This window comes from Oryctolagus cuniculus, chromosome 1, assembly GCF_051225735.1.
Source record: "Oryctolagus cuniculus isolate XC-2025 breed Fujian yellow rabbit chromosome 1, ASM5122573v1, whole genome shotgun sequence".
Lineage (NCBI taxonomy): Eukaryota > Metazoa > Chordata > Mammalia > Lagomorpha > Leporidae > Oryctolagus > Oryctolagus cuniculus.
In genome coordinates, this window is record NC_142867.1 from 232146378 (window position 1) to 232159129 (window position 12752).

At 63.8% G+C, this 12752-nt stretch overlaps 1 protein-coding gene across 24 annotated transcripts in view; it reads left to right on the forward strand.

Annotated features, from left to right (window-relative positions):
• Window positions 1–12752, forward strand: part of SPTAN1 (spectrin alpha, non-erythrocytic 1) — a 67231-nt gene that overhangs the window by 54061 nt on the left and 418 nt on the right. For 8 of the 24 annotated variants that reach the window (XM_070057588.2, XM_070057591.2, XM_070057612.2 and 5 more), the window contains 16 exons: window positions 1620–1828; window positions 3050–3170; window positions 3340–3461; window positions 3633–3765; window positions 4603–4701; window positions 6999–7158; window positions 7819–7895; window positions 8271–8480; window positions 8719–9015; window positions 9136–9248; window positions 9578–9595; window positions 11528–11582; window positions 11857–12053; window positions 12149–12202; window positions 12289–12435; window positions 12520–12667. In XM_070057588.2, coding sequence (XP_069913689.1) covers window positions 1620–1828; window positions 3050–3170; window positions 3340–3461; window positions 3633–3765; window positions 4603–4701; window positions 6999–7158; window positions 7819–7895; window positions 8271–8480; window positions 8719–9015; window positions 9136–9248; window positions 9578–9595; window positions 11528–11582; window positions 11857–12053; window positions 12149–12202; window positions 12289–12435; window positions 12520–12667 — 2160 coding nt within the window. Of the gene's footprint in view, window positions 1–1619; window positions 1829–3049; window positions 3171–3339; window positions 3462–3632; window positions 3766–4602; window positions 4702–6998; window positions 7159–7818; window positions 7896–8270; window positions 8481–8718; window positions 9249–9577; window positions 9596–10467; window positions 10531–11527; window positions 11583–11856; window positions 12054–12148; window positions 12203–12288; window positions 12436–12519; window positions 12668–12752 lie in introns of all 24 variants that reach the window. The other 16 variants (XM_070057576.2, XM_070057583.2, XM_089320796.1 and 13 more) reach the window with 3 other exon arrangements.

Sequence of the window (12752 nt, forward strand, 5' to 3'; positions counted from 1 at the left end):
TGCCTGCTAACGTGCTGTGAAGGCAGCAGAAGACGGCCCTGCCACCCACGTGAGAACCCAGCATGGAGCTCCTGGCTCCTGGCAGCTGCCTGTCCCAGCCTGGCTGCAGGCTGTGGCAGCCACCTGGGGAGTGATCTAGTGGATCTCGTAGATCTCAGTCTCTCTCTGTCTCTCTCTTTCTCTCCCCCCCCCCGTTGCTTTTTTTTTTTTTTTTTTTTTACAATACAGCTTTACATAGGCAGAAAAGAAAGGGATACCTCTTTGTTTGTTTAAGATTGATTTTAGGGGCCGGCGCCATGGCACACTAGGTTAGTCCTCCTCCTGCGGTTGCTCCTCTTCCACTCCAGCTCTCTGCAGTGGCCCAGGAGCGCAGTGGAGGATGATCTGGGTGCTTGGGCCCTGCACCTGCGTGGGAGACCAGGAAGAAGCACCTGGCTTCTGGCTTCGGATTGGCATAGCTGTGGCTGTTGTGGCCATTTGGTGAACCATTGGATGGAGGACCTTTCTATCTGTCTCGCTGTCTGTGACTCTACCTGTCAAATAAATAAATAAAAAGATTTATTTTATTTATTTGAAAGGCAAAGTTAGAGGGAGGGAGAGAGGCCTTCTGTCCGCTGGTTCACTCCTAAATGGCCTCAGTGACTGGGGCTGGGCCAGTCTGACGCAGGAGCCAGGAGCTGCTTCCGGGTCTCCCACGCAGGTGCAGGGCCCAAGGACTTGGGCCTTCCTCTCTGCTTCCCCAGGCGCAGCAGCAGGGAGCTGGAGTGGATTGGAGCAGCCGGGACTGGAACCATGGCGCGCCCACGTGGGAGGCCGGCACTGCAGGCGGCAGTGTTGCTTCCACACCACAGCTTCTGTTTAGCTGCAGACTGCCAGTTGTCTTGGAAGTGACAGGCCCACTTCATTCATTCGGAGCAGCGTATCTGTCAGATACTCAAATCCGAATGACCACGGACTGTTCTTTCAAATAAAAAGATGGATATTGAGTAAAACTAACTTGTGCTGCCTTTTTGAGGACATTTTCAGTGAAATGGCATTTTTTATTGCAAGGCAGCAGTGAAGAAGTAGGTTCTGCTGGTGCCATATGCCATGCGTGCATTCCAGCCGAGCCCCCGCCACTGCCACACCTTGGTGCAAACGGCAAGGAGGGCACATCATGTCCCAGTTTGGTTATGAAAATAGTTGTGGGGGCCGGCACTGTGGCACAGCGGGTAAAGCCGCCGCTTGCAGTGTCTGGTCCCACCCGGCATCGCATATGGGTGCTGGTTCAAGTCCCGGCTGCTCCACTTCTGATCTCTGCCATGACCTGGGAAAGCAACACAAGATGGCCCAAGTGCGTGGGCCCCTGCACCGCATGGGAGACCCAGAGGAAGCTCCAGGCTCTTGGGTTCGGATCGGATCAGTGCAGCTCCAGCCATTGAGGCCATTTGGGGAGTGAACCAGAGGAGGGAAAACCTTTCTCTCTGTCTCTCTGTAACTCTGCCCCACAAATAAATAAATCTTAAAAATAATAATAATACTATGTGCAACCTCCCAGTAAGGAATCCCAGCTCATCATTGTCCAGCAGAGATTGCACGGGAGCCCAGACTTCTGACCCCGCCTCGTGTCTCCACACCAGGACCGCCTCAAGGACCTGAACAGCCAGGCCGACAGCCTGATGACCAGCAGTGCCTTCGACACGTCCCAGGTGAAGGATAAGCGCGACACCATCAACAGCCGCTTCCAGAAGATCAAGGGCATGGCGGCCTCCCGGCGAGCCAAGCTGAGCGAGTCCCACCGCCTGCACCAGTTCTTCCGGGACATGGATGACGAGGAGTCCTGGATCAAGTACGTGCTGCTGGGGCGGGAGGCGGGCGCCGCTTGGACTGGCCGGGGCGGCAGGCCCCCCGGGACCGTGGTGGGCAGACAGGAAGGGCACAGGCTTGGGAACCTGCTGCCTGGGTCCCCGCTCTGCCACACTCACCTGGCGTGCCTTGTGCCCCCTGGCCAGGTGCGTGGCAGGCAGCAGTGGCCCACAGTGGTCACACTGCCCTGCCCTGGGCCCCGTGAATCCTGGGTGTATTGAGGAGTTGCTGTGTGGCTGGGGGGAGGCCTCGTGCTCACAGAGGGAGAGTCGGGGTGCTTTTGCTGTCCTCTCCCAGGCTGCCGGATCTGTCTCCCTTCTGCAGTTGGTGTGGTGTGTGACAGACCACTCAGGACAGCCTCCTCCACCCTCACTCCGGGTGCTGAGTTACTAGCGTGGGTGTAGACGCCTCTGTGCTCACACGCAAGCGTGCAGCAACATTTGCGGGAAAACAGGATTAAAGGATGTTTATTGTGGTGTAAAAATATTTAGAAATCCACGCACAGCTTCTTTTTATTTATTTATTTTTTATTTTTTTTAATTTTTTGACAGGCAGAGTGGACAGTGAGAGAGAGAAAGAGAGAAAGGTCTTCCTTTTGCCGTTGGTTCACCCTCCAATGGCCGCCGCGGCCAGTGCGCTGCGGCCAGCGCACCGCGCTGATCCGATGGCAGGAGCCAGGTGCTTCTCCTGGTCTCCCATGGGGTGCAGGGCCCAAGCACTTGGGCCATCCTCCACTGCCTTCCCGGGCCACAGCAGAGAGCTGGCCTGGAAGAGGGGCAACCGGGACAGAATCCAGCGCCCTGACCGGGACTAGAACCCGGTGTGCCGGCGCCGCAAGGCGGAGGAGTAGCCTAGTGAGCCGCAGCGCCGGCCATCGGCTTCTTCGTAAAACCCACTTTCCGTGGCTGTGTGAGTCGGGCTCCTGAGGGCAGCCCTGGTGCCTGCCGTCATCACGCGCGGCCCCTCCTCTGTGGAGGCCGGCATGGTGAGCAGGGCTTGCAGGCCCGTGCAGGACGGCGCCATCTCGGGCACGCTCACAGGGGAGGTAGATTTGGTTTTGTGGGTGGTTTTGTGGGAAACTGGCCGGAAGCGTTTTTCCTGGAGATAGGTAGACGTAGGTGGGCTCATCCGGGTCCGAGGCTGAGCTGACCTCTCCCTGAGAAAACGCAGGCGTGCAGAGGCCGACTGCTCCGCCGCCCTGCAGGGAGAAGAAGCTGTTGGTGAGCTCCGAGGACTACGGCCGGGACCTCACAGGCGTGCAGAACCTGAGGAAGAAGCACAAACGGCTGGAGGCAGAGCTGGCTGCGCACGAGCCGGCCATCCAGGTGGGGCCCGCGGCCGCCCTGCCCTGTCCCTGCCCTGTCTCTGCCCGAGGTCGCGCGGCACTCGGGACCCCTCGGCCCAAAGCAGCAAGGTGCTCTCCCTGGAGGCATGAGCAGAGGCCCCTGGAAGCAGACGCACGGCACCCCCGTTCACCTGACCGTTCCTGCCCAGGGTGTGCTGGACGCCGGGAAGAAGCTGGCTGACGACAACACCATCGGCCAGGAGGAGATCCAGCAGCGCAGGGCCCAGTTCCTGGAGCACTGGCAGGAGCTGAAGCAGCTGGCGGCCGCCCGGTGAGCGCTCAGCTCTGCATGCGTCAGCCCGCGAGTGGGGTTCCAGGGCTTGGTGGCACGCAGAGGGCTTGACTGAGCTGTCATGTCCCCCTCCAGGGGTACCGCCAAGGACAGGGGCGCTGTTGGAACCCCAGGGGAGCTCGTGCCCATTTGCGTCTTCTCTGTCCTCAGGGGTCAGCGGCTGGAAGAGTCCCTGGAATACCAGCAGTTTGTCGCCAACGTGGAGGAGGAGGAGGCCTGGATCAACGAGAAAATGACCCTGGTGGCCAGCGAGGACTATGGGGACACTCTCGCTGCTATCCAGGTCAGACGCGCTCGGGCTGCCACCTGCTTCCCTCTCGGCCACTGGTTGGGTAAACAGAGTCGGCCACGAGCGCTGCGTGCGTGTGGCCCTCTGTGAACAACACTGCCTGCCCGGTAGCACCCATGCCCTCGTCCTGGCTTCTGGGTCGCTCTCAGCTCCCCGCGGCCACACACAGCACAGCGTCTGTCTTCCACCCCGGGAGGGCGCCTGACGGGAGGGTGTAGGCGGGGCAGCGCCCTCTCCAAAGCCCCCCAGGGCGGGGGTCCTCCCTGTGAGCCTCTGCTCGCAGCCAGGTTCCCGGCCACCGGGGCCTGCTTAATTCTGCCCTCTCCCTCTGCGTCTGGTCCCACCCAGCAGTCCCGTGTCTGCCCAGATGTCCGTCTTCCCACAAGGACGCGGTCACACCGGCTAGCGTCCGGCTGCTCAGGAGGGGCAGTGGAACTTCGTGCTTGAGTTGCAGGAGCCTGGGAGGGCGTTGTCCCCGCTTACCCACTCCAAGGAAGGGAACAGGGACAGTGCTGGGGACATGCAGCCGAGTGAAGCCCAGTTGTCTTAAGCCCGCTTCGTGTCCGCTCCTGGGGCCTGCCGGAAGGAATGAGGGGCGCCCCTTCCGAGAAGCCTTCCCTGACCACGCCCCCTCGGCCCCTCTCCCTGGGGTCGTCCTCGCTGCCGCCTGCTTCTGCTCCCTGTGTGACGGCCTCCTCCCCAGGAGCTCGCCAGCAGCTCACCCCCACCTAGGCTCGGCGTGGGGCGGGCAGGTGGGTGGTGTCCGGTGTTCACCCCACAGTGCGCCTGCCCCCAGGCTCTGAGGAGCCGGCCTGGCCACTTCCTCCGCAGGGCTTACTGAAGAAGCACGAAGCTTTCGAGACGGACTTCACCGTGCACAAGGACCGCGTGAACGACGTCTGCACAAACGGGCAAGACCTCATCAAGAAGGTGAGCCTGACGGGGCTCGCTCCGTGTCCCTCCCCCAAAATTAAAAAAAAAAAAATTCATAAGGAAGCTGAGCCTGGTCCTGTGATGAGACGGTCGCTCCTGCTCCCAGGCACCCACACACGGGTCGTGTGGAGCACCCTGCTCCCAGGGACCCGCACACAGGCCGCGTGTAGCCCCCGTTCCCGTGTCATGTGCCCAGGGGAGACGGTGACCGCCAGCGCCTGCTGCCACAATGCTCTGCCGTAATTAAGCAAGCCCGGAAGTGCCACTGGTGGTCCTTCTGCGAGGCTGGCCCACTGCTCTGCCCTTGGCTCACTTCCGCATAGACGTTGTACTGCCACGGTAGAAACCACGAACAGCAGAGTGTGGAGCTCGGGTCGCCCATCCCCGCCACCTGTGCAGAGCCACGTCAGGCGAAGCGGCAGCTGACCCCAGCTTACCCGGAGCCTGGCCGCTCCCCAGGACGCACTGGTGTGGACCGGTGTCCATCAGCAGCCCCCCTACAGGCTCCTGCTACCTCTCCCAGCACCGCCAGGCCAGGGTCCCACGTCCCCGGCAAAGCCACTCGGGTGTGGTGGTGTCACAGGGGCCGTCTGCTGCCACAGACACGAGTCAGGGTGCTGACTCAGCAGGGAACAGCACAGAGTCGGTGTTCCCCGAGAGCTTGCTCGCCCTGAGCAGCGGATAGCCAGTGTGAGGGAGCCAGGCAGACCCAGCCGCGCCACCCCAGCTGCTGACTCCGCTCCCTGACGCTGGGAGGCCGCTCACTGCGGATGCTGGTGGAGAGCCCCTGCTTCACCCTGCAGGATCTGTCTTCTCCCTGAATTTCTTCTTCTTTTTAAGGTTTATTTATTTATTTGAAAGAGTTTGGCCGGCGCCACGGCTCACTAGGCTAATCCTCCGCCTGCGGCGCCGGCACCCCAGGTTCTAGTCCCAGTCGGGGCACCGGATTCTGTCCCGGTTGCCCCTCTTCCAGGCCAGCTCTCTGCTGTGGCCCGGGAAGGCAGTGGAGGATGGCCCAAGTGCTTGGGCCCTGCACCCGCAAGGGGGACCAGGAAGAAGCACCCGGCTCCTGCCATCGGATCAGCCCGATGTGCTGGCCACAGCATGGTGGCCATTGGAGGGTGAACCAATGGCAAAAAGGAAGACCTTTCTCTCTGTCTTCTCTCTCATACTGTCCACTCTGCCTGTCAAATAAATAAATAAATAAATAAAAGTTACACAGAGAGGGGAGAGGCAGAGAGAGAGAGAGGTCTTCCATCTGCTGGTTCACTCCCCAATTGGCCGAAACACCAATCTGAAGCCAGGATCCAGGAGCTTCTTCCGAGTCTTCCCCAGTGGGTGCAGGAGCCCAGGCACTCGGGCCATATTCTGCTGCTTTCCCAGGCCATAGCAGAGAGCTGGATTGGAAGTGGAGCAGCCGGTTCTCGAACTGGTGCCCATATGGGATGCTGGTGCTTCAGGCCAGGGCGTTAACCCGCCTGCGCCACAGCACCGCCCCCCCCCCCCAATTTCTTTTTTTTTTTTTCGGCCCCCGCAACTTTTTAAGTTGTATGCTAACTTGTGTTCATTTTCACCAAGACTGAACTGGGTAATTAGAGATGAACAGTTTTCAGCGTACGTAGTGTCAGAACCTGCTCCTGAGCTGTTGGTGCTGCACACAGCTGTTAGCTCATATTTAAGGGATAATCATTTAGGCTTTTTCAGTTCTTTATTCTCACAAATGCTGACGACTGCACCATCATAAGTTAAAATGTCGGCACATTCTTCACGATTTCTTAGAAATAGATTTGCCTGGGCTGGCGCTGTGGCGCAGCGGGCTAAGCCACCTCTTGCGACACCAGCGTCTCATGTGGGCATCTGTTCAAGTCCCGGCTGCTCCACTTACGATCCAGCTCCCTCCCTGCTAGCACGCCTGGGAAAGCAGCAGCAGACGGCCCAAGGCTTGGGCCCTGCCACCCACACGGAAGGCCGGATGGAGCTCCAGGCTCCTGCTCAGCCTGGCCTGGGCCCTGCCCTTGCAGCCATCTGGGGAGTGAACCAGCAGATGAGCGATCCTTCCCTGTGTGTCTCTCACTCTGCCTTTCAAACAAATCAGTAACTCCGAAAGGCAGAAGGAAGGAATGGGGCCGCCAGGAAGAGCGTTCGTCTGGGGGCCCTCACTCTGCCTTGCGGTGGGAAGTCAGCCTCCCCTCCCCCCACAGCGGGCAGGAGTGGGAGCAGCCCAGGGCCTCCCAGGGGGCACGGAGGCGGTGCTGCGGCGGGAGGGCCTCACCCCCGCGTCTCCTGTCGCCCAGAGCAACCACCACGAGGAGAGCATCTCTGTGAAGATGCAGGGCCTGAGCGGGAAGGTGTCGGACCTGGAGGGCGCCGCGGCGCAGCGGAAGGCCAAGCTGGACGAGAACTCGGCCTTCCTGCAGTTCAACTGGAAGGCAGACGTGGTGGAGTCCTGGATCGGTGAGCCGCCGCCCCAGGCAGGACCGCCTGTCCCACGGCCAGGGCTGGGCCGACCCAGGGTTAACAGCTGCAGGCCTCGCAGCCCCCACGTCGCGGGGCTGCCTCAGCACAGCCTGGGGCCTGGGGCGGGCGAGGCTGCATCCCGCAGTGGCTGCCTGGTCCAGCTCCCATCTCCCAGTCTGGACTCGAGTTCCTGCTAACGCAGACCCTGCGAGTCAGCAGTCACAGCTCACGGGATTGGCTCCCGGATTGAGTTCCTGGCCCAGCCCGAGGCAAATGCCAGTGCCGGCGTGTGGGGAGTGAACCAGCCGGTGGGAGAGCGCTCACATACCCCCCTCTCTCAAGACGGTTTTGTCACTGGCACACGGGAGGGGACTGAGGGCCCCAGGCCTACTGCGCCTGTGCCCTGGTCAGAGCCCCTCTCGGCGGAGGAGCTCCTGGGGTTCTGACCTCGAGACCCCGTGCCCCTGGTGGTCATGTGACAACAGCGCTCCTGCCCCACATCGGGCCAGGCTGGACGTGAGGTGCAGGCAGGGAGCGGCGGCTTGGGCGGGTTTAGAGACCTCGGAAAGCACGTGGTGGTGTGGCTGGGGCTCATCGCCTGAGTCCGTGTGCGGCGCTGGGGAGCAGGGGGAGTTCTCCACGCTCGGTTTCTGGTAGGTGAGAAGGAGAACAGCTTGAAGACGGACGACTACGGCCGCGACCTGTCTTCCGTGCAGACCCTGCTCACCAAGCAGGTGGGTGTGGCGGCTGCTGGCCGGTCGCCTTCGCTGCCGTACTGGATTGTCACTGGGCAGTGCTCATGACCAGGTGCTCCCCGGGGAGCAGCCACATGCACAGCGCAGGGCCCCGTGGACCTGAGATGCAAGGGTGCCTCTCGGGGGCGCCTCTCGATCCGATCCTCAGCCTGCCCGGGCTGTGGGGAAGGGAGAACGGGAGGGGCCGCTGGGAGGAGGGCGAGGGGCGGGGAGGGGCGGGGCCGCAGGGGCCGAGGCTGCAGCCGTCTGCAGTCTGAAAGGGCAGGGGCTCGGCCGACAGTGGCCTGGCGCCCTGGGGGGCAGCTCTCGCGTCACTGCAGTGGGCACTCATCGACCTGCCACTCCTCGTTCCAGGAAACCTTCGATGCTGGCCTGCAGGCCTTCCAGCAGGAGGGCATCGCCAACATCACCGCCCTCAAAGACCAGCTGGTGGCCGCCAAACACGTGCAGTCGAAGGCCATCGAGGCCCGGCACGCCTCCCTCATGAAGAGGTGGAGCCAGCTGCTGGCCAACTCGGCCGCCCGCAAGAAGAAGCTGCTGGAGGCTCAGAGTCACTTCCGCAAGGTGAGGGGGCCGGGGGCGGGCTGCGATGGCGGCACGGAGGTGGCGTTGGCAGAGGCCACAGCAAGCCAGACCTTTGCCTGGGGAGGCTGCTGCTCCCCGGCCCAGGACAGACACAGGCACGCGCCAGGGGCCGAGGGGGCAGGTGTGGGGGACGCCCCCGCCTTTCCTGCTCCAAACCCGCCACCCCCCGCCCAGGACGGCGCCTCGGCCTGGCCCCTGATCCATTCCACTGCTCCAGGTGGAGGACCTCTTCCTGACCTTCGCCAAGAAGGCTTCGGCCTTCAACAGCTGGTTTGAAAACGCGGAGGAGGACCTGACGGACCCGGTGCGCTGCAACTCCCTGGAGGAGATCAAGGCCTTGCGCGAGGCCCACGACGCCTTCCGCTCCTCCCTCAGCTCCGCCCAGGCCGACTTCAACCAGCTGGCCGAGCTGGACCGGCAGATCAAGAGCTTCCGCGTGGCCTCCAACCCCTACACCTGGTTCACCATGGAGGCGCTGGAGGAGACCTGGAGGAACCTGCAGAAGATCATCAAGGTGCGCCCCGCCCCCAGGGCCAGCCCGGGCTGTCGCAGAAGCGGTCAGCGCCGCGGGGGGCCGCGTTCCTGCGTGCTCGGCCTGGCCGCAGGGGACGAGCGCCGCCCGCTGTGTCCGCAGGAGCGGGAGCTGGAGCTGCAGAAGGAGCAGCGGCGGCAGGAGGAGAACGACAAGCTGCGCCAGGAGTTCGCGCAGCACGCCAACGCCTTCCACCAGTGGATCCAGGAGACCAGGTGCCTGCCGGCTGGCCCCGCCCCACACCTGGCCCGGGGGGCGGGGGGGCACAGAAGGGCCGGCCCGGCCTGCTCAAGCCTGGAGCCGGAGGCGGGCCCTGCCCTCCCCAGAGGAAGTCGCTGGATGTCCTGGCCCGGGTGCGAGCACGCGTGGCCCAGTCAGCCCGCAGCAGCTCGGCCGCGATGGCGGCGCAGGCTCACGCAGTGTGGGGCTCTGACGTTCCTGGTTTTGTTTTTCTTCTTTCTCGTGTCTTCTCTGTCCCCCCCGCCCCGACTGCCGCTGCCGTGTGGACACCACCTGTCCGGCTGCTTGGATCCCCGCTCCGCAGAACGTATCTCCTCGATGGGTTAATATCGTCTTCTTCTTTCCCGGGCTCGCGTGTGCTGTCTCGTGTGCTTGTCCGTCTGCCCCCGTCCCCGTGGCCTGGCTTGCAGAGGATCCAGGATGGGCCTTGGTGCCCGGGCAGGCTGTGCGGCCCCTGCCCCCACACCCCTGCCCCTGCCCCCGCCGGAGCCCCTCCCGCCTTCCTGTCCAGACTCCAGGGGTTCTGTCCGGGGAGGAAAGGTGCCCAGGCGAGGACGCCAGAGCCTCCCCGGAGCCTGGTGCCTGTGCAGCCGCGGGGCCACGTCAGACTTCCCTCATGCCCATTTCCCTGTCTGCCCAAAGGGGCCAAGTTCAGCGCAGGCGGCCAGCGGGTGTGAAGCCACAGGGAGCTGGCAGGCTCAGGCTGGTGCAGTCGGTGCACAGCTGGGGGGGGGGGGGGCTGTGTGGTGACGCCCCCCAGGGCTGAGGCAAGGAGGGAGGAGATCAGAGCTGTGCCCTGCAGAGAGCAGGCGTGTCCAGCGCTGCCTGGGGAGGGGGCCGCCGGGCTCACCCAGGCTGCAGCCGCCCACACGGCCACCGTTGAGGTTCTGCAGACAGGAATCCGGCGAGGGCCCCGCCGACCTACGCCGTGGCGGTGTCTGGCTTGAGCCCCGGGACCCAGCCTGGCTGCCTGGCTCTCCCCCCGCTCCCACCCTGCCTGCTGCTCTCGCCCTTCTTTTCCCGAGGTGCTGTGCTCCCCTCCCGTGTGGCCCAGGCCACGCGAGCTGCTGCAGGGCGGCCTACCTGGTGCACAGGCGCCACCGGCTCAGCTCGCCTGGCCCTGGCCCGCGGCGCCGCCCCTGCGTGCCCCGCTCCTCCTCCCGCGTATTCATTTGGTTTCTCTTCTCTGACTAGCATAGCATATCGCCGGGTCATCCGTGTCTATCAGTATGAAGTTGGGGATGATCTGTCTGGAAGGTTTCTCTCCTCTTTTTCTTTTCTTCCCTCACTGTGGTTTTACCGGTGCACTCTTGACTCCCCAGGCGGCTCCGCTTTCTGACTAACCCACCGCCCCCGGCCGCTTGGGAAGGAGGGTCTGTCCCCCTCGCCGGTGCTGGCACCCAGGGCCTGGGGATGTGCTTGTCCCTGGGGGCCGTGGTGTGACTGTGGGTCTGACCTGCTGGGGCAGGAGGAAGCTGGCGCCTTGCTTTGCTAGAGCACTTTGAACTTGGGGGGAAGCTCAGCGCTCACCCCGGCCCTCGGGGTGTAGAGGGTAGGTTGGGACAGGGTACGGGGAGGCTGGGCTCAAACCCCCAAGGCTGTGTGCACTGTGTGACCTCGTGCCTGCACGTGACCCAGCTCTCGTCTCTGTTCACTGGTGCCCGCCTGTGACTTGCACTGTTTGCTGGGAGGGAGGCAGCTCCCACTGCCACCTGCTCTTCAGGCCCTGGCCCTGGCCCTGTGCGTATGGAGCCCAGGTGTGGGCTCGCTCAGCCCCTCCCTCCTCGGGCAGACGAGAGCCACGTCTGGTCCCAGTCCTCGGCCCCGGCTCGCTGGCTCATCCGAGGGCCTGTGCTCTCACCCTAGAACGGGCCCCTCCCTGGGAGCCTGCAGGAGGCTCTCGGGTGCTGTCAGCTGCTCGGCCCCGCCTCTCCTGACGCGTCCACTGAGGCCGCAGAGAGTGCTGCCAGGGCCACCCGCTGGTTCCCGGGTCGCCCTCCAGGGCCTCGCTTCTCTGGGGCGGAAGAGCCACACGGACAAGGGTCTCAGGTTGGGAGCAGGCTGAGGGGCTGCTCTGGCCCGCAGGGTGGCCAGCGGAGACGTCACCTCCCCTCCCTGGCTCCCAGGGCCGGCAAGGAAGAGACACGATAGCAGGTGGCTCCGCTTCCTTAGGATTCGGAGGCCGCCAGGCAGGGCTCCAGCCGGGGAACCTGAGCTCGAGATCGGGCCCTCCTCACTGCGCTTCTCTGTGCAGGTCCTGCATGGTGGAAGAGTCGGGAACCCTTGAATCCCAGCTCGAAGCCACCAAAGTGAGTAGCATCAGCCGGGAGCCAGCGCGGGCACTGCTGGCTGGTGTGTGACCCTCCTCCCTGTGGCTCAAAGCGGCCTGGGCTCGGCAGCTTCCACCTGATCCCTTCTTGCCAACACAGAGACCGCTTTGGTCTCAGTTCGGGGACAGCAGGACTGCCGCTGGCTGTGGCTCCCTCTGCCGGGGCGGCTTGGGCCTCTTCAGCCTCAGCCGGAGCACAGCGCCCAGGAGGGCACCCAGTCCCACATCCGTGTCCCTCCCCAAAACCTCCCCAGCGCAAGCACCAGGAAATCCGGGCCATGAGGAGCCAGCTCAAGAAGATCGAGGACCTGGGGGCGGCCATGGAGGAGGCCCTCATCCTGGACAACAAGTACACGGAGCACAGCACCGTGGGCCTGGCCCAGCAGTGGGACCAGCTGGACCAGCTGGGCATGCGCATGCAGCACAACCTGGAGCAGCAGATCCAGGCCAGGTGCTGCCGCCGGGCTGGGGCCGGGGTCACGGTCACGGTCACGCGCTGCGGGGGGCCCGCTCCTCACTCACTCACTCACTCTGTGCCATTTGCAGGAACACAACGGGGGTGACTGAGGAGGCCCTCAAAGAATTCAGCATGATGTTCAAGTGAGTACAGCCGCCCCCTGCGGCCGCCCCTCGCGTGGGAGCGGTCGGCACCCCAGGTCTGAGCAGCCCTCGGGCCTGTGCCGCAGGCACTTCGACAAGGACAAGTCCGGCAGGCTGAACCACCAGGAGTTCAAATCCTGCCTGCGCTCCCTGGGCTACGACCTGCCCATGGTGGAGGAAGGCGAGCCGGACCCCGAGTTCGAGGCGATCCTGGACACCGTGGATCCCAACAGGTGAACGCCTGCAGGGGCGGGAGCGGCAGCGGCTCTGGCCTCCTGCCCGCCACCCGGCTCACGCCGCCCGCCCCTCTGCCCCAGGGACGGCCACGTCTCCCTGCAGGAGTACATGGCTTTCATGATCAGCCGCGAGACCGAGAACGTCAAGTCCAGCGAGGAGATCGAGAGCGCCTTCCGGGCCCTCAGCTCCGAGGGCAAGCCCTACGTGACCAAGGAGGAGCTCTACCAGGTGCGGCGGGGCCGGGCCCTCGAGGGGGCGTCCCCACTGGAAGTGGAACCCGGGGTCTGCTCGGGAAGGGGCAGGAGGGCGCGGC